Source organism: Phaethon lepturus, unplaced genomic scaffold, assembly GCF_000687285.1.
Source record: "Phaethon lepturus isolate BGI_N335 unplaced genomic scaffold, ASM68728v1 scaffold13335, whole genome shotgun sequence".
Classification (NCBI taxonomy): Eukaryota; Metazoa; Chordata; class Aves; order Phaethontiformes; family Phaethontidae; genus Phaethon; species Phaethon lepturus.
Window position 1 is genome coordinate 18,787 of NW_010542747.1, and position 27,874 is coordinate 46,660.

The 27,874-nt window shown below is 41.9% G+C and overlaps 1 protein-coding gene across 1 annotated transcript; it reads left to right on the plus strand.

Annotated features, from left to right (window-relative positions):
* Nucleotides 1-5,151: 5,151 nt before the first annotated feature.
* Nucleotides 5,152-27,852, plus strand: SH3BGRL2 (SH3 domain binding glutamate-rich protein like 2; the record flags this gene model as incomplete). The annotated part of the gene is given in 3 exon segments (XM_010288133.1): nucleotides 5,152-5,367; nucleotides 26,315-26,395; nucleotides 27,507-27,852. Coding segments are annotated over 3 exon segments (312 nt in total), but the record flags the coding sequence as incomplete, so codon positions are not given.
* Between the last annotated feature and the right edge of the window lie 22 nt (nucleotides 27,853-27,874).

A 27,874-nucleotide genomic window follows, 5' to 3' on the forward strand; every position in this document is an offset into this window, starting at 1 on the left:
ATTCTGGGTTTTTTTGTTTGTTTTTTTTTTTTAATTGTGAGACTTCAAAAATGTGTTTGTGGTCTGACAAGCCAGCTTCGAAGATACTCATCATAAGGCCTTGTTCTCCACATGTGTGGTCTGAATATATTTTGGGGTGGGATTTTGTGTTAGAAAGCAGGCTGTTTGTTCTGGAGATCTGTGCGCAATGAGCGGACAGTTCAGGTTAGGCTTTCGATCCCTTCAGCTGCAGGACGAAGAGACCATACGACAGGCAGTGCTACACATCTCACTCACCAGTCAGTGCCCTGAATGGTACCTGCTGTCATTCCCTCTGCTTGCAGGCAGGAGGACTGAAGCCCAGGGAACACCTTATCTCCAGAAGGTGGGGGTTAGAGTCCGGAGCAGAAGACCAATCTCTTGTGTCCACTTTGTGGGTACCAGACACTCAGTAACATGCCTGCAGACACTGTGAAGGGATTTGAAACTGAGAACGTGTCTGCTATGTCCCATTTGTATTAACTGGGCTAATGAAATAAGGCAGAGAAGTTCTTCTTAATCATGGCCATTTCACAGTTCCTATTAATACTGCTACTTGAGTCATCTTGCCTATAGTGTAGTCAAAGTAGTATTCATTTATCCTATCTGGGTTAGATAAATCCTGGACTAGTGAGATTTTTGCAGTTATCTCGGTTAACATAGTATAGAAGAATGAAATACTGCTGCCATTTAGTAACGGAGAGACCACATGATATGCTCCTCTGTTTCAGCAGCTGTCACTAGGCAAGCCTTTCTAGTACAGAAGATCTTCTGAAAATAGGTTCAAGAAGCACAGAGCGGCGGGGGGAAGAAGGAAATTGTGACCTGTTGGAAGCGATGAGAAGCTTCCAGGGAATTTTGGATATAGAGGATGTGATCTGATTTTCCTAAACTTCTGGTGCAGTCTGGACATGATTTATGATGGTAACATCCTTATTCTGCTATTAAATGAGCGGTAGGATTTATCTTTTTACTGGAGATCGCTGTTCAGGTTAGCTGGGAGATCTGTTTCCCACCCGCCATATTAGTTGTGTGGGAAACAGAAATCTTATAACAGAAGAGTTTTCAGTCTAGCCAAAAGTATAAAAAGTAACATAGCTGAAAGCTGGAAGAGAGGTGAATTCTGAACAGAAGAAAGCAAATTTTTTAAGTGATGGCAGTTGATTAACTATGGGAACTATTTTCAAAGACTGGCAGATTCTCTGTTATTATCAATTTAGGAATAGAGCTTAAGGGAGAAAAAAATCCAAAGAAACTCTTTACTCCTAAGAGGAATTAACTCAGGGATGCTGAAGGTCAAAACAGATAATTCCACTGGTCCCACCTGGCCTGGCCTGAGCCTGTCTTTGAAGTATTTCTCCAAAGTAGCCTGAAAGTATATCCTTCCTGTTGCAAATCAGTATACAGAAATGAAAACTAGGGGAGAAAGCTGGAACACTTTAGCTGCGATAGACTTTCTTTGTAAATTGAGCTACTGAATAAGTGATTAGCTCATTTTAGCAGTTCTGTATGTCAAAATCATAGAATCATAGAATAGTTTGGGTTGTAAGGGATCTTTCAAGGCCATCTAGTCCAACCTCCCTCCAATGAGCAGGGACATTGTCAACTAGACCAGGTTGCTCAGAGCCCTGTCCAACCTGGCCTGGAATGTTTCCAGGGATGGGGCATCTGCCAGCTCTCTGGGCAACCTGTGCCAGCGTTTCACCATCCTCATTGGGAAAAATTTATTATAGAATTATAGTAGTAGACTGTTAGCTCTATCAGTTTTCTTCACCATGTTAAAGTTAGATTAGGATCACATTATGTAAAGAGCCACTGATTTTGTGTCGAAGTCAGTGCCACTGCTTAATAAAAGAGGTGATGTTGCCTGTTTCTGGTTGTATTTATAGCTAATAATCTTTCATGACTACAAGGAAAATTTAAAAAAATCAACATCTAATTGCCTGTTTGAGATGAGATAAATGGGATGCATATGGAAGCTGCGGTCTCTTTATGGAATACAAAATTAAGTGGGGGATGTGTTTTCCTCTGAAACTTCACAATGGATATATATTTTGATGGTATATCTTGCAGTGCCTTCTGGTGTGCTGAAGCATATTAAAACCAAAGTATTTTGATGCTAAAGCAGTCTATCCTGTAAGAATACAGATGCTTTCCCAAAGCGGTGGGAAAGTTTGTGGATGCCTTCCCAAAACCACGAACCAAGTTTTTCTGAACATGGTACCTGTGATTATATGAATACACTTTTCAGGTTCCTTTCAGTTGTGTCACACTCTGGGAACTTTGGAAGCAGCAAGGTACAAGGCTAATTTTCATAAAGAGGACTGAAGTATCCACCTCCATAGTTTGTCAAATGAGGATGTGTTTTTCTCTACTGGGCTCTTGACAGGAGCTCAGATCCTCTGTGTAGGCTGGTGAGGAAGGGAGAGCTGACACTGCTCTTTGTGCCATGGTGTCTTTGCTCAGTGTTTCATGTGGTCGAACGCTGGAATTTTTTAGAGCTCAGAGTAACCAGAGATGAGAGCTGCAGGCAGGATTGTGAGGCTGACGCACTCCTGCGGCACAGATCCAGTTGTAGAGGAGGACAAAGTCCTGTGGTTTTCCTAGGGAATAACCAGCTGGACTCTGTTGCGACAGGTACTCTGAGCATCAATCTTAAACAAATAGGTGTAATTTAAAAGGATTTTTAATGTAACTAATACTCTTGTTCCAGTTTACAGAGGAGATGCTACTTGTTTGGCTAAAAACTTTCAGGGCATTTTGTTTACATTTGTGCAGCTGCCACGTCCACAGCTGATAACTCATGCAGATGTCGTGTGGAGAATTGCAAAGCTTCTGGCTAGAAAACAAAACAATGTATTTCACTTCAACATCTTAATTAGTTTTATAAAAATAAAAAGGAGAGATTAGGAAATGTGCGTTTGTGGGAGAATTCTCATGGTGTGACCAGTAAAATATTAGGGATCTGATTAATTCTGAGTTGCAGTTAAACTTGTGCCCAGTGTACAGGCTACTGGAAGACGGGTACATGTAGATACATGTGTGCTGGTATGTGGCCTGGGCCTGAGCAGTGAAGCTCTCTGGTACTGTGAAACTCTTAGAAGAACGGTTGCAGGCACAGACAGCTTTGGCCGAGGCTAACCTAGTCTCACAAACAATTTGTGGCCATGATTTAGATGTTACAGCGTGCCAGGGATCATTCCCGATGTACAGTTTGCATGCAGCCACTCTAAGAGGCTACGGGTTTAATAGACTTGGCCAGATGATGCCATTTGGCCTCAAGGTTTGTTAGTTTGCTCTGACCTGTGCAAGAAGGGAATTCATAGTGGTTTGAGCAGTACTTGTAAGGAAATGACCTCTCCCACACATCATTTCAGACATCTTATTTCTGTTTGAACAAATACTTAATATTTGTGTTAAGAAAATCTCAGTCTCTGTGTCTCGGGCCTCTTTTGCGGGTGTTTTCTGGTCAAAGACATGCAGGTTTTTTTTGGTGAAAGACAGAGGAAAATATTTTCATCTTTCACTTCTACATTGACAACAGAATTTGTCTTTGCAATTTTTAGGGAGACAGTAGAAGGTGTGTTGTCTTTGCTGCCATCAGTGATGATGATGCAGTAATTTTGCTGTTGTTGACAATGCATTATTTGCACACAGTTTTAGGAGCTGCCTTCTGTTTGTAAAAGTGATCCTTTCACATATGCCTAAAAAACCCCATCAGTATATGTAGTAACAGGAAAAAGAATAAGACACTGAAACAAAAACTTACTATGCAGCCCACTTCCTAAGACAGACAGTAATCATTTAAGAGCTTTGTCTTTGCAGTTTCTTGGGTTGGCTATTGTCTTATTTCAAGGAAACAATGATTCCATCAGCATTACCTCCAAAAGTGATGTATTTTTGCGGTGCATTTAGTTAGACAGAATGGGTTGTGTGACAAGAGCAACTACCACATGCATTTTGGAAATCCTCTGATTTCCAAATAGTATCTAGGTCATATGATGCCCATGGGCATGATTCACCCACCTGGGCTTTATGCCAGTCAGCAACTGCGTGGATCTGACACTCCACGAATACTGCAAAATTATTAAAGCTGTTTTTTTTTTCTTCAAATAAGGAGCTGCTGATTATAGCTGTAAAAAAAGACAGCATGTAATTTATAGTTCCTTTCTGAAAGAATTAATTTCATTAAGTAGATGCAAAAAGTACAGCATGGACTGAAGACCTAGCTGAATGAGCCCAGGTGGCTTTCCTCGGCCCCACAGACTTTCATTTCCAAGGTTGCTATCTTGATATAAAGCCCTGTTGGAGGCAGAAGTAGTCTTCACCCGAGTGTATCTGCTTGAAGCCCAGCTTGCTCTTAAGACATTATTTTAGTTAGCTACAACAAGCTAAAAGCTGCCAGTGTTCAGCCTCTTTTAGACTTTTGTTTAAAGACGACAGTTTCTTTGAGGGGCAGAAACCCCATACATTTAGTACAAACCTCATGCATTTTTTTTGCAATGAAGTTAATTTTCAAGAGATGAGATCACGCTTATTTTTAGGCATGTGTATTATGCAGACAGACGCTCTTAATTAAAGATTTAACAAGCCTTGTTCAGGGAACCATCAAGCTGTATTTTTAAAAGACGTGAAGGTGTCTAGGAAAACAAAAACACACCCCAGTGTGTAGCAGGGATGGTTTTTTTAGATGTACGAACACTTTTGCCTCAATGAACACTTCCAGGAGTAAATTCTTGGGCTTGCCAGGTTGCTTACTTTGCATTTCTAGGTGCCTGTATACTTCAAAAATGTTGGCCTTAATGACTTTGAAAACCAGCTACCTTTTTTAACTCCTACTTCCAAAGAGTCCCATTCAAATTATTTTTTTAAAGCATCTTTAGAGAGTAAGGGCTGAAATTCCCACAGATGAACTAAAGAGACAGCCTTCTAGAAATGAGATAGGGAATTACAACTTTTGCCAACTTGTAAAGAAACAACAATGTTTAACTTTTATGAACTTAAAACTGAAAATAATATTTTCTCCTTTGTCTTCCTGAGTTTGTGACTTCTCATCCCATGAAAGGGGGATGGGAGAGAAGGAATGTTCTCAGATTTGTAAGTGTGTCTGTGTTATGGTGGACTTGCTCTGAGTATTGTTTTTTTTCCCTTTCTTTCATCTAGATAAAGAAGAGGCAACAAGATGTGGTGAGGTTTCTGGAAGCCAATCGCATAGAGTTTGAAGAAGTGGATATCACAATGTCGGAGGAGAAAAGGCAATGGATGTATAAAAATATTCCTGAGGACAGGCAGCCCGCGCAAGGCAATCCACTGCCACCACAGATATTCAGTGATGATCGGTACTGTGGAGTAAGTAGCTGTTATTGTTGTCAGCAGACAGTATATTAGTGTACCCTGTTGGCCATTTAAAAAAAGCTGGGACTTGCTGTTGAGCTTTCTGTAATAGAATCTGAATTAATGGCGGCAGTTTGGGGTGATAGGAGCAGGTAATGATCATACAGTGAAAATTCAGATCATTCATCTGTAAATCCTAAGGTTGTCTTCAGCTAGTGAATTCCCTCCAGAATGTAAGAATTTGTAATGTCACATGCTTCATGTACAACCTGTTGGTGGTAAAGTCCCTTGTGAGACCACTGTAAGCTGAGGATTTATGGTTTTCTTGCTACTTGGGTCTAGTCCAAGCATAAAAATTCAGAAGGAGATATTTGGCACAGTAAATGAGCACATTGGCTCGATTGAGTTATATTGTAATTAAGCTCCTTCTCTGCTGCTGTCATAGTCTAAATTTCATTTATGCTCAGAGCGCCTTTATGGAATCAGAGTCTCTAGGATAAATGAAAACTATTGCTGTTTCAACTGTAGAATAATTTTATTTTTACCTAAAGCAAAGCAACTTGAGACTTGTCTCCCTCTGCTGAAAGACTGCTAAGGATAAGAGCCCGTGAATCTTGTTGTGCTGGTTTCTCTGATGGTGTAAGCTGCAATAACTTCTCCATCTGCTAAGTGCAAGCTGAAGTGGTAGCCTTGGACTGATATGTTGAGAAAGGCACCATGCACATGTTTTACTCTCCTGCTTAGCCAGCATGGTATGCTGCAGCCCTGAGTCTTGGGCCCTGTTGTAGTGTGGGAGAATCTTCCCAGAACTTGGACTCACCTTTGGACAAAATGTTGTCAAGAGCACAGCTGAGCTCTCTCTGCCTTGCTCCATCTCTTCATATTTCAGCCATGTGACTTGTACATCCTTCAGGAGGCAAGTTTGAGATACCTGTTAGACTGGCTGGTGGGAGAAAGGGAGGTTTCGTGGACCACCCTGGCTGCATCAGGAAGTGATTGGGTAAGGCTTGTCAGTGAATTCAATAGGAGAATGAAATAGGGAAGAGAGTCTGTGGTTATAATAGCTGGACCAGAGTAAATGTGGGTATTGTGTGGGTTTGTGACTACATGGTGACATCTATGCTGCTTCTAACTCAGTCCCTGCCAGACCCAGCAGTGCTGTAACAAAGCTGCTTCTGGCTGGTGGATCGTTCAGATCTGCTGAGAACCTGTCAACTGCAGTGCAATTGTTGGCTTAATGTAGGAAGTGCATAAGAAGTGATTTAGGATCCTCTGCAACAAACAGATCGGGTATAATGCAGCAGCTAACTGGCTTCTTGAAGCGAGGTATTTAGTATCCCTCCCATATGCTTTGTATTGGCCTTACTTGTTTACCTCAGCAGTGTAACTTGTATCTTCCTACTTCCAGGTAAGAAATATCAGTTAAAGAAATGTATCTGGGACATGGAAGGGATTTTGATGCTCACTTGTGGAGCAGCTCTCACTTACAAATAACAACATTTACATTGTTCTGTGTGATTTTAGTTTGCCTGGGAAATACAAGGTTCTAAGCTGTTGTTTCTTATTGTTTCAGCTTGTCGTTACAGCATGTTTTAACCTAGCCTTAGAAATTGCTGTTTGGAATTAGCAAGGAAGAAGATGTCATGCAACATGTGAGATGATCTCGTTAATCCATCTGCTCAGCTGATAGCCGTTTTGGTTGAGCAGAGTTAATCCTATTACTAGACCTCACTATCTGCATGAACATCTTTAAAGAGCAAACATGCTTTGAAAGAAACTGTATTTTCTAGGATGAAGGAACAATTATGTGCAGGATCTCCAACATTCATTGGTGATAGAGTGGAGGCACAACATTAGGCAGGAGGCAAAGGAGGTCAGTGCTGGGAAGAGGAGTAAAATACCACAATTAGATGAAGTCAGCAGACATTGCACATCTTGTCTCTATCATTTCCACAGTGAGTGTTTTCATATGTTTATCTTGACATAAATAACTAAAAAAAAAAAAAAATCACTATTAAATAACTTAAACCAAAGAAATACCCACTGAGTTTTCTGTTAGTTGAGTCAGTGAAAATTGTAGCTTATCATTCCTGATTTGTGTCCAGGCAATTTCTAAAACAATTTGCTCCGTTAACAAACACTGTCTGTTTTTCTGCCTGCCTGTTATATAGCCTCACCAGGAAATTGCCTATGTATTCTGGCTTATACATTGTTATGGACAGTACAGACTTACTTGCTTACAATACAGACTGGTCAGATCCATTGCTGTTCCTCTAAATGTATGAGGGCTAGACAAGACAAAGCGAAATAGGTACACTTTTCATTTTGTTTGTGTTATTTCAGTAGCAGTTCACAAGCATATGGTGTACAAGCCATGACTCAGTGTCATGTTCATAGCCATACTGAGTTTTATGTGTTAGTAAAAACATTAATAGTTGTTTGGTGTTTTGCCTCCACATTTTCTCTGTAGTAGCAAACCTCAGCAGTGCACACAAGGGTATTATCTCAGAATAGATTTTGCTGGCTAGGACATTACCATTTGAAGTAATCACTTTTCAGAATGTAACTGCAGTATAGAGGAAGTTTGTCTTCAGTGTTTTCAGTAAATATCCAAAATGGGTTGGTGTCAAACATTTGAACATGTGATAGCTGGTGTAAGAGGGGAGAAAGGTACAAAAAGATGACCAATGCTTACTGGTTCACAAATTGTCTTGTACCACAGGGGGAGGGATCCTTTTGGTACCAACAGACAAACTCCATGTTTTGAAGTATGAGCAAGACCTTGAAATGTTTCTGAGTTGATGTAATCGCAAATATGATCATTAATCTATCTTGTCCTTTTCTCAGTCTTCTGAGATGCACTCCCCAATGATTCAGTAACAAGTTCTGCTAATGGATTTTGAAATAAAGTACCCAGCAAGAACCATTTTTATTTCCTGTGAACGAGATAAGAGCTGTGAGCACGCAACAAATCATTTTACTGATAATCCATGCTATGTGATAGCACTGACACTATGATAATTTACATATTTTTATGACTTTACAATCTGTTGTTTCATCTTAGTGACATTGCTATAACATTGTAAGTGTGTGAGAAGAGAGTCTGCATTTCAGACTTATCAGACACATGAACCTGATCTTCTAATTTACAGTAGTGGAAATCTGAAATTACTACACTTATGTTGCTCTAGTTAGTGCTATGTAAGAGTAAGGAAATGTTAGCGCCTAGTGCATGTTCCAAGAGCGGACTTGTGCACTTTGCATAAAGAAATGTAAAGTGGAGATAATTTGGAAAAGATCAAAAAAAAGGACAAATAGAGCCTTAAGAAGAGCTGGTGTATTGGTTTGGGTTGTTGAGCACTGAAACCAGTTGTGTCCTGCTCAGTTCTGTACAAGGTTCATCCTCAGTTCTTTTTAGTGGCTCCTGCTGTAGTACTTTGACACACAGCTATGACATACAACTCAAATCATGGATTATTTTCCCACAAGGTTAAATCTCCTTGAGGTACACACTGGGTTTCCTCATCCTCCTGCATTACCCACCAAGTGCACCCTGGCCCATGAGCAAAAGGAACCCCACGAATGAGTTTGCCTTTCCCTGAAGGAGGAGCAACCCACACTGTCTTTCCCAGCTGCTGTTCTCCACAGCAGAGAGGCTTTACCGACTTGACTTGTTTGATCATGGTGCATGTTTCACATTCATGGATAACATGTTCAATGGCTTCAGTGGTCAGTTCCAAGCCTTGATCACGAGCCCATCTATACATTGCATCTCTTCCTAGGTGTCCTGATGTGAAATGGGCCCACTGAGCTATGAATAGCTTGCCCTTATGTTCGCAGTCCAGGTCCATCTTAGCTGTTTCAGTTCTGTCAGCCTGATCTACCTGCTCCTCATTTCCATGTTCTTCGGTGGCATGGCTCTTGGGCATGTGAGTATTTACATAATGTACTTTTACGACGAGGTTCTGTACCTGGGCAGCAACGTCTTGCCGCGATGCAGCAGCCCAGATGGGCTTACCTCTGTGCTGCCAGTTAGTCAGCTTCTGTTGCTCTAGCCACCCCCAACAGGGCATTTGCCACCATCTGTGAGTCAATATAGAGAGAGAGTACTGGCCACTTCTCTCTTTCATCAATGTCTAGGGCCAGCTGGATGGCTTTGACTTCTGCAAACTGACTTGATTGGCCTTTGCCTGTGACAGCTTCTGCGACTTGTCTTGTGGGACTCCACACAGCAGCCTTCCACTTCTAATGTTTTCCCACAATATGACAGGACCCATCAGTAAATAAAGCATATTGTTTTTCATTTTCTGATAACTTATTATACAGTGGGACCTCCTTGGCATGAGTTACCTCCTTGGGTGATGCTTCAAAATATCTACTTTCTGGCCAGTCCATGATCTCTTCCTCCTGCTCTCCTCTACTAACTGGATTGACCTATGCTTCTGTTGTTTCTTCTTGACTGCAGGGACGACTGTTGTAGTTGAGGGTTGGGTTTCTGATTTAGCCACAGTGTCTGTTTGTATCTTCTCAGATCCAAAGACCCTCACAGTATCCATTTGTATGTCCTCAGATCCAGACACCCTCTCATTTCTTTGAGCATAGGCATAAGTCTCCCCCAAGCCCCAACACACTGCTGGAAGTTGTGTCTTTATGGTATATGCAAGGCATCCTTCCTTCAAGTGGTCTGCCTATTCAACAGGATTCCACGTCTGTTCAGGAGTGAAGTACCAAACCACTGGAGGTGAAAACTGCTCTAGGCACCTGCCCAAATTCTCCCACACACCTTGCCATCCAGGAATTGTTTGCTTCAGGGCACATTCCCTTGTGGCATTCCCAGCTGGTTGGTTAACCTTACGAAAATGCAAAATCAGTGTCACTGCACACACCAGTACGACCTTCTGGTTACATTGGGATGTTCAAGAAACTGAAGGGCAGTTGCAGCAAGGGTGGAAACCTCTGTCCTGGAGAAGAGGAAGGCAGTTCTTCATTTCCTCCACAAAGTGGCTCCTGGAAAAGAAGAGAAAGGTGTAATTGTTAATTGTCTCTGCAAGATGGTTCCCACGGTACTGGGATGGCAGCAGTGCAGGGGCCAAATAGCAGGTTAGGCTCAAGGCCAATGCATTTATCATGGCTGTCCCAGGCTAAGCAAAATAAGATGGTAACATGGCAAACAGCAAAAGCTGAAAACAGCCATTAACAAGCTCTCGAGTTTGATGTATGGGAAGAAAGGGAGTAAGCAATGGAGCAACTGAGGGAAAAAACAAATCAGCATGAAGAACAGGGGAGTCAACATCGTGACCAACAACATGAAGTAACAGCCTGCCAAGTAACAGCTAAACAGGTATAACAGCTGTAAATTCAGTCTAGCACACTGATCAAATCTGTGATTATCTTGAACCTTTTTGAGTCCCTGTTCAGGAGCCAAAAAGGACTGTTGTGGGTTGACCCCAGCCAGCAACCACACAGCTGCTTGCTCCCTGCTGACTCCCCTAGCAGGACGGTGGAGGAAATAGAAAGAGCAAAAGCAAGAGAACTCATGAGTTGAGATAAAGACAGTTTAGTAAGTGAAGGAAAGGGGAAAAAACCTGCAAATGCAGTCACTCACCATCTCCAAAAAGCAGACCAATGCCCAGCCAGTCTCTGAGCAATGGCTACATTAATGGCATGATGTTATATCATATGGAATATCCCTTTGGCCAACTGGGGTCAGCTGTCCCAGCTATGTCTCCTCTCAACCTCTTGCCCACTCTCAGCTTGCTCTCTGGAGGGGAGCAGAATGAGAAACAGAGAAGGCCTTGATGCTGTGCAAAAGCTGCTTGGCAATAGCCAAAACACTGGTGTTTTATCAAGGCTCTCACATATCCAAAACACAGCAACATAGGGGCTGCTGTGAAGAAAATTAACTCCATCCCAGCCGGACCCAGTAAAAATGGGAAGATGAAGACTGCAGTTAATTTTCTAAGTTTTCACTAACTAAATCCTTTGCTTTTAAGGTCACAGAAAATTTTCTAAATGCTCTACCTCCTTGTCGTCAATTTCTTTTACACAGCCAGATCAGTGATCTTGCATGTGACTTATTCAGATTTTTCTAAAGTACTGCTGGTAGGATCCAACATACTACTAACTATTAAGTATCCTGCAGGTTAAAAACACTATTTGAAAGAATGAACAAATAATTACTTATCCTTACTTACTTACTACTTACTGTTAACTTTTTTACAGAGACCATGGGAAGTCCAGACAGATGGAGAGATTACTGCAGATTGCTGCATTAGGGTCAGATTCACAAAGTGACTATAGCATGATGCCAAACACTGAAATGCCTCAATTTTGTGCATGTGGCTTCCAGAGCGGAATTTGCAACCCCCAGCTAGGGCTCTAGCTTCTTCACATGGTAGGTAAGGAGCCATAGGTACACGTATCCAAACAGGATCTGCAGTACCCAGAACACTGGACATGGAGAGTTCTTAAAGCAGAAAGCAAGAAATGCTGGAAAACTGATGTTTGAAATTATGCCTGTGCTTCACGCCTCCATCTTATGCTTTCTCTGAATTCTCCACATTTGAATACACAACCCTTCTTAGACTAGAAGTGACTCCTGGATCTGGAAATCTCCACTTCCCAGTGAAACTGCACTCTTAATTTTAACCTTACAAAGCTGCAAGTTAGCACTTTGAAACAGTGACAGTTTTATATGCAGAAATCTGCCACTGATGTGAGACTACCTGAAATTTAGGCCAACCAAAATTAAGAGGAAATCTGTTTCCAGGTGGGAGTTTGAACTGAAGGGAAAATATTTACATAGCAGGCTGACTCTTCCTTCTCCCCTGCCCCCTGCTTTGTGTTTTTTTTTTTTTTCTTGAAAGCTGCTCATATGGTTTAGAGTGTTAGGGTAAGTCCTGATAGAGTGCCTAGTAGGCAGCAGTAGAGATAGAGATAGGTGATATTTATTGTCCTTCCCTGAAATGTAATATATGGGTATCAACTCCATCAAAACAGTGAAGGCCTATAGACAAAAAGAAGTAAAATAGGTGAAAGAGGTGCGGTGTTCGTGAGAAACTATTCAGTGCACAGGCAATTACTATGGCACTGATTTATTTGCACTGTTAAGTATCAGTCTCTTCTGTTTTTTTTTAAAGATCCTGGAAAGATTCATACACATTTCTTTTTCTTCCTTTTTTTTTTATATGTGTCAAATGACAAATCAGTAACTACCCACTGATAAGAGAAAGAAGAGGAAAGAGAAGATTTAAGAAAACTGGCTAGAGGCCACCTGAGAGTTCCTACCTTGGCCTGTTGTTGGGGAGTTTGTCATTATTTTTGTGGCTACAGATAGAGAGATCTTGAACTCTGTCTCTCTAGATCCTCAAGCAATGTGGCAGAATTGACCTTAGCACACCTGCTCTAATGCGTTTCCTTCAGGAGCAAGGGCAGTTGTGAGGCTAATTTGGTATTCAGCAAGTCTGCATTTGTTTCGCTGCACCCTTGGAGGTGTCTTAGGCGACTCACTAAGCATCTTGGTGGTCCGGGTCTGTCTTCAGAAGAGGAATAATCTTGCTAGATAAAAGTTAGTGTGACTTGCTCAGAGACCATGTAACAGCTGTTAATGATTGATGATGCTAAAACTTTCTTGATTAATTATTTTTCCCACCAGAGGTAGAGTTTCCTGTATGGCCAATTTAAGCTGTTTGTTTGAAATCATTCTTAATTACCTTTTGCAGCTGCGTTAGAGTAGTTTGTGGCTCACAGGTGTCCACAGACCCTAGGCTAAATGTGAGTGACTTGAGGACAGTGACACAGCACTGTTTATCTTCCTGATTAAGCCCTTTTCTCAAGCAAGGCGTACAGAAGGCAGAGCTGGTGTTGGAAAGCAGCCCCTGCCCATGTGTCTTCTCCATGTTGGCAAGATACTGTTCAGACCATTCACAAGATCTGTATGGTTATAACTTGCAGGCTATGCCTATGCTTTTGCTGTCCACTTGACTGCTTTTCTGTGTCCTGAGGTGAAGAGCTTTAGTTCTGTGTGATATATACTTAATAAAGGGGAGTGTGGTACCAGAGGCAAAGTGTAGAGTAGCCAGCCTGCCCAGTGTTAGGGTTTAAAAAATAGAAGCTCAGCAACTCAGTAAAAATAAAATAATCCAAGAATTTGATCCTGCTCAGAGCAGTTAGAACTGATATCAGTAATGTATTACACTGCTGCTGTTTACCCTGCAATGGAGGGAGCACATTCCTGTTGAGCACCGCAGTTTTTATTTAGACTCTTTCCTCTCCGCATTCTAAACTTCATGAATAGCTGTTTCAAAGTGAAGTAGCAGGTACTTTGTAAACCATCCCACCACATAAAGCTGATAGCTGTCAAAGATTTGATATATCTCTGGAGGTACCTTACTCTGTTTGCAGACTCTCTATTTCCTAAATATAATAGTATAGGGTGTTCATGTATTTTAGAATACTTAAAGGTGACCAGTATAAAATTAGAATTGTCACCTTTACAGGATATAGTAGACAATACTGCAGATTTTCTTCTTTCTGATTTTTATATTTATTACATTGATCTTCTGCAGAACTTATGGATAATCAGTAAGTGTGACATAATTACTAACAATTCTGATTGGGATCCTAATTCTCCTTTGCATGGAATGGAAACTTCCTATTGTGCCATGCTTTCTTGAAGAAAATAGGTTTATTCTTGAAGGTGTTGTGACTACTTTGGTTAAAGTCTTTTATAAAGGGCTAGTTCTACTAAAATATAGGATATATGATATATGGGATATAGGAGGAAAGGGTAAGAAAGCTTACTAAGTGGCAGTAATACTTGGGGGTGCATAGTATTGCACAGAATATGGATGTAGCAGTATATTGGAACAATATCTAGAGAAGGCCATGGCTGTTGTCAGAGAACAACAAAGATCTAACAAGTAATTCGGTGCACCACTGTTCCACTTGTAATCATGCTAATATGATTATCTTCTAAGAAACACTTTGAAGATATAGCAAAGTTATAATCAATTTATAAGTAAAAATTGTGTTAATACATTGCAGTGCCATTACAATTAGGGTGGCTTTCTTCTTTCTTTAGTAGCTTCCCATTTCTCTTTTTCTCTGAAGGAAGCACAGAAAACAAAGGGAAAGTTGAAAGATGATTCTGCCAGTGTCCAATTCCTAAAACAAACAAATGGAAGGGGGAAATCCATATTTCATTTAGTGCTCTGAGATGTCACCTAGTATTGGTATGAGTAAAATGCTCTAAGAGGAAAACCCAACCAACATAAGGTTGTCATGTCCCTTGTGAAGTTACAGCTACCTTAAAACATGTCCAAGTTAAAGTATGTGCATGCAGAGCTTCTGTGCAGCACAATCATTTTATGTCTTTTAGCCATGACCTCGTGTAAAAGGATGACTACCATAGTTAACTCCTTGATGTTTCCATCCCTCCTTCTTCTCAAATTCTTGTCATGGTCTGATTTGATAATATTCTTCTCCAAACAATTTGTAAAATAACATGATGAGCTGGCAGGTGCGCAAAAGGGGGATGTGGCACTTGTTATCATCCATAGTACTTACTGATTCTGCCATTGACTCCCCTGAATATTCCCCTGCCGCAGGTGGGCACTGTGCCAGTTTGAGGTCTTCAGTACTTGGATGGGGGAAGCCCTTCTGCACTTGGACTCCCTGTCTTAGAGGTAAAGGGTATCGATTCTTAGATAGTTGATGTCTGCGTACCCTGTCACGACTACTGAATGAACGACAAACATCACATCAGTCTGAATTTGTCATGTAATGCCCAAATGATAGAGCTGTAGCTGACATCTGCTCCCTTTTATTAAAGCCTTTGTTTCTGGAAGCCTGTGAGTAAAGAGATTACTGAAATTAACATCTGGCCCTTAGGAGAGGAGTAACGGGTTGCTTGTAGAGTCAATTATGCTTATAATCTTTAAAAATGCTATGCAGAGATCTTATCAGAAGGTTCATAGAATCATAGAATGGTTTGGGTTGGAAGGGACCGGAAAGGTCATCTAATTCCAGCCCCCCTGCCATGGGCAGGGACACCTTGCACTAGACTGGGTTGTTCAAAGCCCCATCCAGCCTGGCCCTGAACTTCCAGGAATGGGGCATCCACAACTCCTTTGGGCAACCTGTTCCACTGTCTCACCACCCTCATAGTGAAGAATTTCTTCCCTATATCTAATCTAAATCTACCCTCTTTCAGTTTAAAGCCATTACCCCTTGTCCTATCACTACATGCCCTTGTAAAAAGTCCCTCTCCAACTTTCTTGTAGGCCTCCTTCAGGTACTGGAAGACTGCAATAAGGTCTCCCCAGAGCCTTCGCTTCTCCAGGCTGAAAAACTCCACCTCTCTCAGCCTTTCCTCATAGGAGAGGTGCTCCAGCCCTCTGATCATCTTCATGGCCCTCCTCTGGACTCACTCGAAGAGGTCCATGTCCTTCTTATGTTAGGGTCCCTAGAGCTGAATGCAGTACTCCAAGTGGGGTCTCACCAGAGTGGAGTAGAGGGGCAGAATCACCCGGTGACCATGCCTCTTTTGATGCAGCCCAGGATACAGTTGGCTTTCTGGGCTGCAAGCACACATTGCTGGCTCATGTTGAGCTTCTCCTCAGCCAACACCTTCAAGTCCTTCTCCTCAGGGCTGGTCTCAATCCATTCTCTGCCCAGCCTGTATTTGTCCCGACCCGTGTGCAGGACCTTGCACTTGGCCTTGTTGAACTTCATGAGGTCCCACCTCTCAAGCCTGTCCAACTTCCTCTGGAATGGCATCCCTTCCCTCCAGCACGTCGACTGCACCACACAGCTTGGTGTCATCTACAAACTTGCTGAGGGTGCAGTCAATCCCACTGTCCATGTCACTGACAAAAATGTTAAGCAGTGCCAGTCCCGATTCTGACCCCTGAGGAACACCATTTGTCACGGGTCTCCACTTGGATATCAAGCTGTTGACCGCAACTCTTTGAGTGTGACCATCCACACCTCTCAAGCCTGTCCAACTTCCTCTGGAATGGCATCCCTTCCCTCCAGCACGTCGACTGCACCACACAGCTTGGTGTCATCTACAAACTTGCTGAGGGTGCAGTCTGTCCCAACATCCAGGTCAGTAATGAAAAGGTTAAACAGTGTGGGTCTCACTGTTGACCCCTGGGGTATACCACTAGTGACAGCCTCCAGCTGGACTTTGTGCCTCGTATCACAACCCTTTAAGCCTGGCAGTTCAGTCAGTTTTTAGTCCACTTCACTGCCCTTCCATGTAGTCTGTACTTCATCAGTTTCTCTACAAGGATATTATGGGATACGGTTTTGAAAGCCTTGCTAAAGTCAGGATGTACAATATCCACCACTCTCTCCTCATCTAAGCTAGTAACTTCATGGTAGAAGGCAATCAGGTTGGTCAGGCACGAGTACACAGCTTGGTGTCATCTACAAACTTGCTGAGGGTGCAGTCAATCCCACTGTCCATGTCACTGACAAAAATGTTAAGCAGTGCCAGTCCCGATTCTGACCCCTGAGGAACACCATTTGTCACGGGTCTCCACTTGGATATCAAGCTGTTGACCGCAACTCTTTGAGTGTGACCATCCAGCCAATTCCGTATCCATCAAGTGGTCCATTCGTCAAATCCATGTCTCTCCAATTTAGAGATGAGGATGTCATGTGGGACAATGTCAAATGCTTTGCACAAGTTCAGGTAGATGATGTCAGTCGCTCTTCCCTTATCCAGCAACGCTGTAACCCCATTGTAGAATGCCACCAAATTTGTCACGTGTGATTTGCCCTTAGTGAAGCTATGCTGGCTGTCACCAATCACCTCCTTATTTTCTATGTGCCTTAGCATAGTTTCCGGGAGGATCTGCTCCATGATCTTGCCAGACACAGAGGTGAGACTGACTGGCCTGTAGTTCCCTGGGTCTTCCTTTTTTGCTTTTTTAAAAATGGGGGTTATGCTTCCCGTTTTCCAGTCAGTGGGAACTTCACTGGACTGCCACAACTTCCCAAATATGATATATAGCGGTTTAGCAACTTCCCCCATCAGTTCCCTCGGGACCCGCGGATGCATCTCATCAAGTCCCATGGACTTGTGCACTTTCAGGTTCCTTAGATGGTCTTGTACCTGATCTTCTCCTACAGTGGACAGTTCTTCATTCTGTCAGTCCCTGCCTTTGCCTTCTGGTGACTTGGGCAGTCACTTGAGCACTTGCCAGTGAAGACTGAGGCAAAAAGTTACTGAGTACCCCAGCCTTCTCCATATCCCAGGTAACCAGGTCTCCTGTTTCTTTCCGCAGAGGGCCCACATTCTCTCTAGTCTTCCTTTTATCACCAATGCATCTATAGAGGCTTTTCTTGCTGCCCTTGATGTCCCTGGCCAGATTTAATTCTATCGGGGCTTTAGCTTTCCTAACCTGATCCCGAGCTGCTTGGACAATTTCTCTGTATTCCTCTCAAGCTATCTGTCCTTGCTTCCACCATCTGTACGCTTCCTTTTTGTGTTTGAGTTTGTCCAGGACCGCAGAGGGCCCACATTCTCTCTAGTCTTCCTTTTATCACCAATGCATCTATAGAGGCTTTTCTTGCTGCCCTTGATGTCCCTGGCCAGATTTAATTCTATCGGGGCTTTAGCTTTCCTAACCTGATCCCGAGCTGCTTGGACAATTTCTCTGTATTCCTCTCAAGCTATCTGTCCTTGCTTCCACCATCTGTACGCTTCCTTTTTGTGTTTGAGTTTGTCCAGGACCTCCTTGTTCATCCATGCAGGCCTCCTGGTGTTTTTGCCTGACATAAGTTCTCAGTTGGCTCCTCATCTACCCCAAGGCAGAGCTCCATGCACTCAGGCTGGTCATTGACATAGAGGGTGTTGCCCCTTCTTTGTCTCCTTTCTGTCCTTCCTAAAGAGCCTGTATCCTTCCATTCCTATGCTTCAGTCATGGGAGCCATCCCACCATGTCTCTGTGATGCCAATAAGATCATAGCCCTGCAGGCATGTCCATGTCTCTTAACTCCTCTTGTTCCCCATGCTAGGTGTGTTTGCATAGAGGCATTTAAGCTGGGCCCCCAATGAACCTGACTTACTGGCTGGAGTGGCTGGAATTCTTTTGTGGTGCTCTTCGGGTGCTCTCCTGATGACCTGTGATCCTTCTCCAAGCTCTGGGCATCTATTGCTGGCACTGGCATCAAGCTGTCAGGAGTGGGATGGATCAAGGTTTCCCTCCCCTGGCAATTTTAGTTTAAAGCCTCTTCAGCAGCTTGGCAAGCCTGTGACTGAAGATGCTTTTCCTCTTCTCTGACAGGTGGACCCCATCAGCCCCCAGTAGACCAGGTTTCTCAAAGCAAGTCTAAGTATTGTGTCTTTGGTCTAAGTAGCCAAACCCCTGGCTGTGGCACCAGTCCTGTAAGCATTTGTTGATTAGACAGGTTCGACCGGCCCTTCCAAACCCCTTCCCTTTGACAGGGAGGATTGATGAAAAAACTGCCTGCGCTCCAGAGTCCCTTACCACTGCTCCCGGGGCTCTGTAATCCTTCTTGATACTGCTCAGACTGCTCCTGGCTGTATCACTGGTGCCCACGTGAAACAATAGCAGTGGATAGTAGTCAATGGACTGTACGAGGCTTGGTAGCCTCTCAGTGAGATCCCTGATATGAGCCCCCAGTAAGCACCACACCCCTCTAGAGTGCATCAGGTTGGCAAATGGGTGCCTCCGTACCTCCCAGAAGAGAGTCACCTACTACTATCACCCATCGCCTTTTCTCAGTTGTGCTGCTTGTCATACGGGGAGCAGATCGGGCTGCCTTACGCAGCTCTAGTGTCTCTCCTGATGTGATGGGTCTTTTCTCTCTAGTCTGCAGAGTGGGGAAGCAGTTCTGCAAGGGCACCTCAGGTTTCGGGGGAAGTCTCTTCCTCCTGCTGGTCCTTGCCGTTGCAACTGTCCATTCTTCTGCATTATTGGCCCCCCTCCTTTATGCGTGTGCCAGTGGGGGAGTTTTTGGCTGTTTGACTGTGGTCCACTGCAGACAGGTTAGGTAACTGAAAACTGCCATGCTTAGATTGTCCTGTGTTGTGCAGACAAGATCTTATTTTTGTGTGTTTATATAATACTAAAAAAGACACGCTTGCACACACACTCATTCTCCAAGGAGAGCTGTACTGAGTTAGAGCTTTCTGTTGTAATCCTAATCAGATCAGTAAATTAATGTCATCTGTCCTAGAGCACTGAACTGCCCTTTTCAGGAAGGATGCGAACAGCTTATTCTCAGTGGCACACAGTATTAACTCAGTCAGTAGCAAAGTGCTGACTCAATGCATTTAAATTACGAGTTTCCCACTATTACTTGTAAAGACAATTACGTTGCCCCTTTTATAAGAATGGAGAGATCGTAATCATATATTAAAAATATATTGGCAAAGAGAAACAAATTCAAACAGCATGCCAATAGACTAATCTTTAAGTGCTCTCCAATAATCTGTACATTTTTAGAAAATCCGTATGAAAAGCAGTGCAAGCTACATTTGGGCGGGTTCCTTGTTTTTCTGCTTTTTGGTGTGGTAAGCAATGAGGATTTGTCTGGGATGTTTAACAAGCTCACTCTTTCTCTTGTTGCAACCTAAAAGCAAACAGCAACAAAGCCAACTTGCTTGTTTAAAGAAACTTACTGGAAGGAATTTTATTCACAGTTTACTGCCTTTGGAACTCATTAGATATAATGTTCTCCTAATCCCAGTTACAGTAATGGATAGACAGTGTCTGTATAATTGCCAACTGTAAATTAAACCTACTTTTTGTTAATGTTTTACTTCGACCCAATGCCATCACACTTGTGTTATGTTCCCTGAAGCACAAATAATTATTTATGCTGGTCTGCAGTATTGCCAATTTTAACTTTGGTATACAGTAAATAGTTTCTCCCAGCAGTGACAGTGTTTATTTAAACGAGCCTCAGTGTACCTGCTTAACAAAATGCTGAGCCAAATTAATTATGGCAGTGTCTGTAATCACATCACTACAGTGATCTGGTTTCCCAACAGATGTCCACATGACAGCTGGGATATAACTACTGCTCACAAGTGGAGCTTTGTGAACTTGGCAGTTGCTGTTGAGAGAAGGAAAAGCTAGCTACCTTGGAAGTGGGATTTCTAAAGAGGAGAGAATTCCCAAGGACCAACAGTTTTCCTACTGGAGTAAACTGGCAAAACCCACACGAATGCCAGAGGATGTAAGACATTTGTGTCATAATGAGGAGTTAAATCCGGATTTCTTGAATACTTGTCCATTACCTCAAAGACTAAGCTGCTCTTAGTTTACTGTAGCATTTGGGCAGTGGATGGCTGTTGGGATTTCTGCAGAATCTAGACATTAATACAGTTCTCCTATTTTTGATTAATCTGGTTTTAAAGAGGTGCAAAGCAATGACAACACCTTTTAGTTTCAGGATGAACTACAAGGATTCAGATTTTGAACACAAAGCTGTATAAGTGTGAAGCTTGTGGTTGGTTTGTTTTTGTTTTTGTTTTTTTTTCTTTTACCAACATACTAAGTGGACAATATCATTTGACTTTGCTCATTATTTTAAAACTTTGTGTAAGATATATCTTAAGATAGCATAAGTGTCCTTAAATGTGTGAGACTGAAGGTCCATCTAATCCAGTTTTGTCCCAACAGGCCATAAGCGTATGCCTAGGAAAGCCTACAAGCAAGTCAAGCATATACTTCTGTTGCATATTTTCCCTGTCTCTAGTTACTTTTCTGAAACAAGAATAATTTTAATGTATTTAGTAATTCTTCTTACATTTCTCTTTCATGAACTTCAGCCTTCTGATGAAGCCATGTAAACATTCAGCATCTTTAGTGTGCTCTGGCAATGTGCTCCATGGGTCCACTGAGCTCTGTATCTAGTACCAACCATCCTGCTACCACAGTGAGCTTCACAGCCTTCTTCCCATTATCACCAGGGGTAACTTTCCTCCTGAAGATCTTTGCAGCCCCGGTCTGCCTCTCTATCCCAGTTTTGAGTCACTCAGCAGGAGGAGGGAAAGCAAAGCAGAGCTTTATGCCGTGCAAGGCCAGGAAGATTTTGCTGGTCTGTAGGTGGGCTGTTGGAACTCACAGTACAGTTAGCTTTGTTTATTTTCAACAAACCAAGAGCTTATTAGGTCAGCTGCTCCATTCCCTAGTAGCTCTTAGAGCATCTTTAATGCTGTAACAATTCTGGGGGTAAAACAGAGGGGCTGTATCTTGCCTAGACTTCTTGGTGATCAAGCTGCCATTGACTTTAAGGGTGAGGAAACAGGCCTAAAGCTGTCAGATGACCGTTAGCCTGTTAAGAAGCCTTTTATCACTTGAAATACCTTTTTACTCACCTTATTTATATTTCTGTCACTTTTCTATCCCCTCAAACTGTCCTGAAATACACTTTTTTTCTCCTAACTGGCATTTGTCATTCTTGGTAAACTTTCATACCCTTGCCTTTGTGATTTATCACCTGTATTTTTGGCTTTTCAACTTTTCCAGAGGGATTGAGCATCTCTGCGTCACTGATGATTCATGTCCACTGTGTCTATGTCCCCTTAGTTTTAGCAGCCTTAATCGGCTACTGATGTTGCCAGAATTTTATACGTTAATAATGCATAATTAACAGCTCTGGAAAGCACCAAGGATCATAATTTAAAGCAATTTGTGCACCTGTTTGCCTTTTGAAGTGGGGCAGTGGGTGGCAGTTTGCGGTGCTCATATATTTTTAGGTTAACAGCTGCTTTCTGAATGCCTCCAGGGTGTCGGTGGGAGCCACTTCCTTGCACAGGGGCAAGACAGCACTGCTCAGCTGCTCCCAGCAAAGCCGCAGCGCCCGCTGGCTTGGTAGAGCTGCTTGGGACAGTGACAATGGGATTGCAGTAACTTGCTACCAGTGGTGAAGCCTGGTGCAGAAACAGGGAACCGCTGCCTTGCCAAAAACCAGCGGATGGTGGTGTCCTTCCTCTGTGGGAAGCAGAGTGTCCCACAGAGTTTTTCCAAGTGGAACCCCTTGGCTCGCAAGCCAGCTGGGCTCTTGCCTGTGTATGAAGCTCTTGGCTTCCACTGAGCTTGGCACCATTTTCCTTCTTCAGCCTCTGTATCCACTGCTGGTGGCAGTGGGGTGTTCTTTATGTGAGACAACAATTTTCATGTCCTCACCCACGGATTTTGTGTCTTTACATGTGGCCCAAGTCTACACAGACTTTCTCTCCATATAAAGGTAAGGTCAAAGGCAGGATATTTTTTGGAATGTTTGTTATCTCACCTGTATTACAAGGAAAGCCAGGGATGCCCACTCTGAACTCCTACCACGGGCCAAAGCACAAGCGATGAGTCCTTGAGATCGTGTTCCTTGAGATCAAGGAGATCTCAAAAATATCTTAAGAAACTACCATACTAAAGTGATTTCTTTCAACTTTTATAGGACTATTATGCATTTTTTAACTTTTTTTTCACATTTGAATATTTTGGGATTATATGTTTTCATTGCAGAGATTAGTAGGAAAATTCTCCTGTTTAAAATTTTACTGCTACTTTATCTAAAAGCGTGATGCTTCTTTCCCCCATCGCCCATGAAAGTAAGAAAGTGTCAATAGCATTTTAATATGTTTTGCAATACTGATACTTCAAAACATCATGGAGATTGCTTCTGGTGGATGGTATCTTGTGGTTATTAACTATTGTGCTCCTTTTAAAATTAATAAATCCACTGTTTTTTGTGCTCTTTCAAACATACACTTACTCAGTTTAGCTAATGGTTTAACCTTCGTGATTTTTTTCAGTAAGTGAATCCAGGTTTGATAATCTGTCAAAATGTGGAAAAAACATACTAAACCAGGCCTGGGTACTTCTGGAAGTAAAAATTGATAACTAGCACTTCCAGAAAGCTTTTTATGATTAAGTCCTAAATTACTTTACAGAGGTTAAGGTAAACAGATGCTCACAGATATTGGCGAATTAGCTGAGTCACAAAGTCATTGTCAGAGACAGGAATGCAGCCTTATTTCTTATGACATTATTTTCAGGCTGGGAACACTTCCCTGCCCTTTTTAATCCATGGCATTGTTGGGGTTGCCTTCAGTACTGTTTCAGCTTATGCCATGGCTTAGTTGTGAGATCTGTCTATTTTATTTGGATTTACTTTCTGGTTACTAATTGTAAATTTATGTTATTTCAGAAGTTAGCATCAGTTCATCACCTTTAACAATTTTTTTAAATTGATGTAAAAGTGCCTATTTCCTCTGTTTAATTATATGTTTAATTTCAAAGTTAGGTAGAACAGACCATACCTAAAATTAACAGTAAGGAAACTTAAAACTGTGCCTAATATCTTCATATGTTAGCACTTTAAACAGTAATGGTAATAGTTCTGTGCTCATAATTATAAGCAGCATCTGTCTGCAAAGTCTGTTTTCCAGTCCATGATGCTGATCATTGCAGGAGATTCTACCTTCCTTTGCTCCAGAACTGCTTTATTCCTTGAAGTGTTTCATTCCCCGGGCAGTGAAAGCAAATGAACTTGGCTCTTCCCATAGAGTGAAATGAGTAGATGGTATTCATTGGAAATTATGTATCGCCATAGACAAAATCATGGAACTGAAAACCAGACAGAATAAATGCGTGCGTGCTCTCCCTCTCTCTATATACATAGATATGTGTATGAAAGCTGAAAGGATCAGTAGACATAAAGCTTAGTCCCGGAATACTGACTTACTGCCTAGTCTATAGCTGAGCAATATGCCATGTTTTAAGAAGACGATGACAAAAAGCCACCTTAAGAAGGTTTACCCCTTCCACTTGTGTCAGCTATTATGTCTGAGGCCTGATGACCATCATACACTCCTGCTGGCCTCTCAGTGTCTTTCAGGGCCAATACTTTTAGTATAGAGGGTTAGGCTGGGAAGCTGCCTCTGTGCAGCTTTTTTTTTTTCCTGGGCTGAGGGTATTTGAATGATTATGCAACTGCAAAGTATCACTTTGCTCGGACAGTTGTGTTCACATTGGTATAACAGTATAACATTATGAAAATGCTAGTAAAGCATCTTCGTGTAGTGCACCATAAAGGTTTTAAGAGAAATTCTTCACATCTGCAGGATGATTATGGATCTCGTGGGAGGTATATTATCCTTGCTATAGTGACTATATATTTTTCTGTCCAAACAATCTTTTATTTTACATTGGTAGAGAGAAAAAAAGAGAATGAAGACACGTAAAGTCTTCATCTACAAGCACACACTTTCCTTACAAAGTTACTTCACAAAATTCCAACCATCCTTCTGCAAAGATATAATTTGGTATATCTTATAATTTGGTCTGGCAGGTGGGATGAAGAGCTTTTCAGGGATTCACACTGCATTGTGAAGACCCAGAGAAATACTGGGAAGCCGAATGCTTGCCCAGACCATTTTTGCTTCCTGCTTAGGATCTGAGGTGCCAAAATGTAAGCACAAGCGGATATTGGCTAGGCATGAGTAAACTCTGGTTGGCAGATAAAAGAAGGTTCCGAATCTTTGCATATCCTATGACAGCCTTCCAAGAATACCAGGTCAGAGAAACATTTCTGCTTTTCAATTAGAGCTGCTTCTGTTTATCTTACATGGTCCCCTGTGATTGTGAGGTGGTTTGTGAGGTTACAGGTTCAAGAGAAGGCAGTGGAATGAGACAAGCAGGCAAAGCAGCAGCTGCTAGGGAAAAATTGAGGTCCCATTTCAGGGAAAGCACCCGAAACTGTAACAATAAGAGATGAGTTCTCAAAAAGTAATGAGATTGGAGGTTAGGAGCCAAAGAAGTGCTGACTTTGGGGGTCAGGTACATTGAGAATGACTGTTAAGACAGATGGGAAGCATGTGGAGGCATGGAGACTGCCTGTTACTATGATGTATATGTGCACAGTTAGTATTTAAAGGGATTTCTCTTGTTGAATGCTTTCAAGTTAAGCATGACTACTATTCATAGATATTTAGAAATAATTACTATTTAGTGATGAGCACATACCTGATATTTCCTGACATTTATGGAGTAATTTATGTGTCAGAAGTCGTTAAGTATGGATTTTGCAGTTATATGGAGGAAGAAAAGAGTCTGAACTGGGTGCTTTATTGTTTGCTAGTGGTCATAGTGGTTTGGCAAAGATTTCCTCTAAGAGAACCTGAAACTTGCTGGCTTCCTGCCATATGCCAAATCCATGCACTAAAGTGTGCTCTGTTTTTCTCTTTTTCCCTTGAAAACTGAATATTGTCAGCTCATCTGATGACAGAAGAGTAGCAGGTATCCAATGCAATAAACAAATCGGTAAAAGTAGTAATAATGCTTTGACATCAGAACCTGATCTTAAGCAGCTGAAACTTAAAAGGAACTTAATAGTGATAATGAAGCTTATTTTTTATCTTTCTATACAACAAGTGTCTTTATGATAACATTTTGTATTTAACTGTGTGGTTGTCCAAGGCTGAGGTATGATGGCTGATTTCAAAGGATACAATGATGATAAAGTCTTTGTTCCAGCACAGAAGAAATAAGGAGTTCAGCTGTCATAGGACTTCTTCTTGGAGGTTTTCATGTTAGGTACTATTTTGTGTGCTAAAATGCAAATTGGAAACCCAGTCAGAAACCTATTTGCATTGCTAGGCACTTAAATAATTTTAAAACATACTCACAATAGATTTCCTTTGAATGCCACTCCATGCTTGTATTTTCCTGTCAAAAAAAGTAGTGAAAGGTGTTGTAGTTAGACAATTGATGTGTTTTTCTTTGCCATTGTAGTTGGTGACATCATTACAGTTTAGAATAGCTTTTAGGTTTGCATAGCAGAATATGGGTGAGTATCAGTATTTTCCTAAGCATTATTATATATCACCGTTTAGTCTGATACACGGTGTGGTAAGATCAATCAAGAAAACACAAATACAAATGTTGACTCATGGGTTTTTTTTTTTCCCCCTCTCTAGGATTATGATGGCTTTTTTGAATCAAAGGAGAGCAACACTGTCTTCTCCTTTCTTGGACTGAAACCTACTTTGGCATCAAAGGTCAGTGTAGTATTGCAGACTTTTCATGGAATTCTTGAAATATTGAGATTGAATTTTCTTTGATTCTAAAGAACTCTGTGTGTTCGGATGCACCACTGCCTTTATCCATACCTTGTCCATATCAGCTTCATGCTAATGAGGTAATCAAAACTGTTGCTATGAGAAGCAAAGCATTTTAAATGAAACCAAGCATATACATGGGAGTTAATTGGAGCCAGCAGATAAATGAAGTTTAAAGAATACATTCTCCTTCATATTATAAATGTAAATTGAAAGCAACTGACTTAGTTATAACAGGAGACGGAACTAGGATCTTAATCACTGGAATATCTGCAGTTTATGTCACCAAAACATCATCTTACTGGGCCAGCTTAGCATAATGGCTCATCGAGGACAGCGTTTATTTATTAGGCATTAATTTATTGTTTTTTTAAATGCTGAAATGCTGGATCAGGCATCAGTTGTAGCAATTTTTTGGATAAGAATTAAGTTTTAACGAATACATATATACAGGCCAGAACACAAAGTTAGATAACATCTTTCTGTTGAGGGCAGTATCATAGAGGAGATTTTATTGCCATGTGGAAGCCTGGACACTTGTTGAAAGAGACTGCATGGTTCACTTTTGAGCAGTAGATCAGACAAATAGGGGAGGATTTTTCTTCCCTTGTCCACTGTAGATACAGCTGTGTTTGGTAGTAGTACTGTTTCAGGCCTGGGCGGTAGCTCTTGGGTATCTATAGAGTTCTTCTGCCAGGGATTCACTTATTTCTGAACTCAATGAAGGACAGGAGTGGGAGGGGACGTCAGCAGGGAACCACAAGAGCAGGTTATTTTGGCAGCCTGCCTTGCTTCATAGCTTGAAGAACTAGTCCTCAGATCATGTCCTACGGCAATCAGAAATAGCAGCTTCTATGCAGCTCTGTTCCTGGGAAATAACCTGCTGTAGTCCTGGAGGAGGGTCTCTGTAAACTTGGCCAGATCACTGCTTCAGTCTGGCAGTACTTCAGAGTGATGCATCCTCAACTGCTGTGTGGACCGGGGTTAGACACAGGAGATGAGAATTTATTCATAGCATTAATAACCTTTTTTTCTCTTTTCTTTTAAATAGGAGTCAGAACCCTAGAAAGTCTATCTGAAGTATCCACAAGCACATCTCCTGGATGAGTGACCCTATTCTTCAGCACACAACAGCTTCCCTAATGGATCACTGTGACAGAGCAAACATGCATCACTAGTAGTAGTCTGCTTGCCATGAGACAGTGCTCTCCAATAATATGGAGTTAATAACACATATATGAAACAGGATTAAGGACGGGCTACTCATCTTCCTTTTTAAAAATACTCATTGTTGATGTTTCACTTTTGTCTTTGGATTGCTTTTGCAACTGTCACTGATATTCTAACAGACACGGATGTTTGAGACGAGGGAGTGGAAGTGAAGGGCTTCTATTGTTATGTAGTCAGATTCCTTACCTT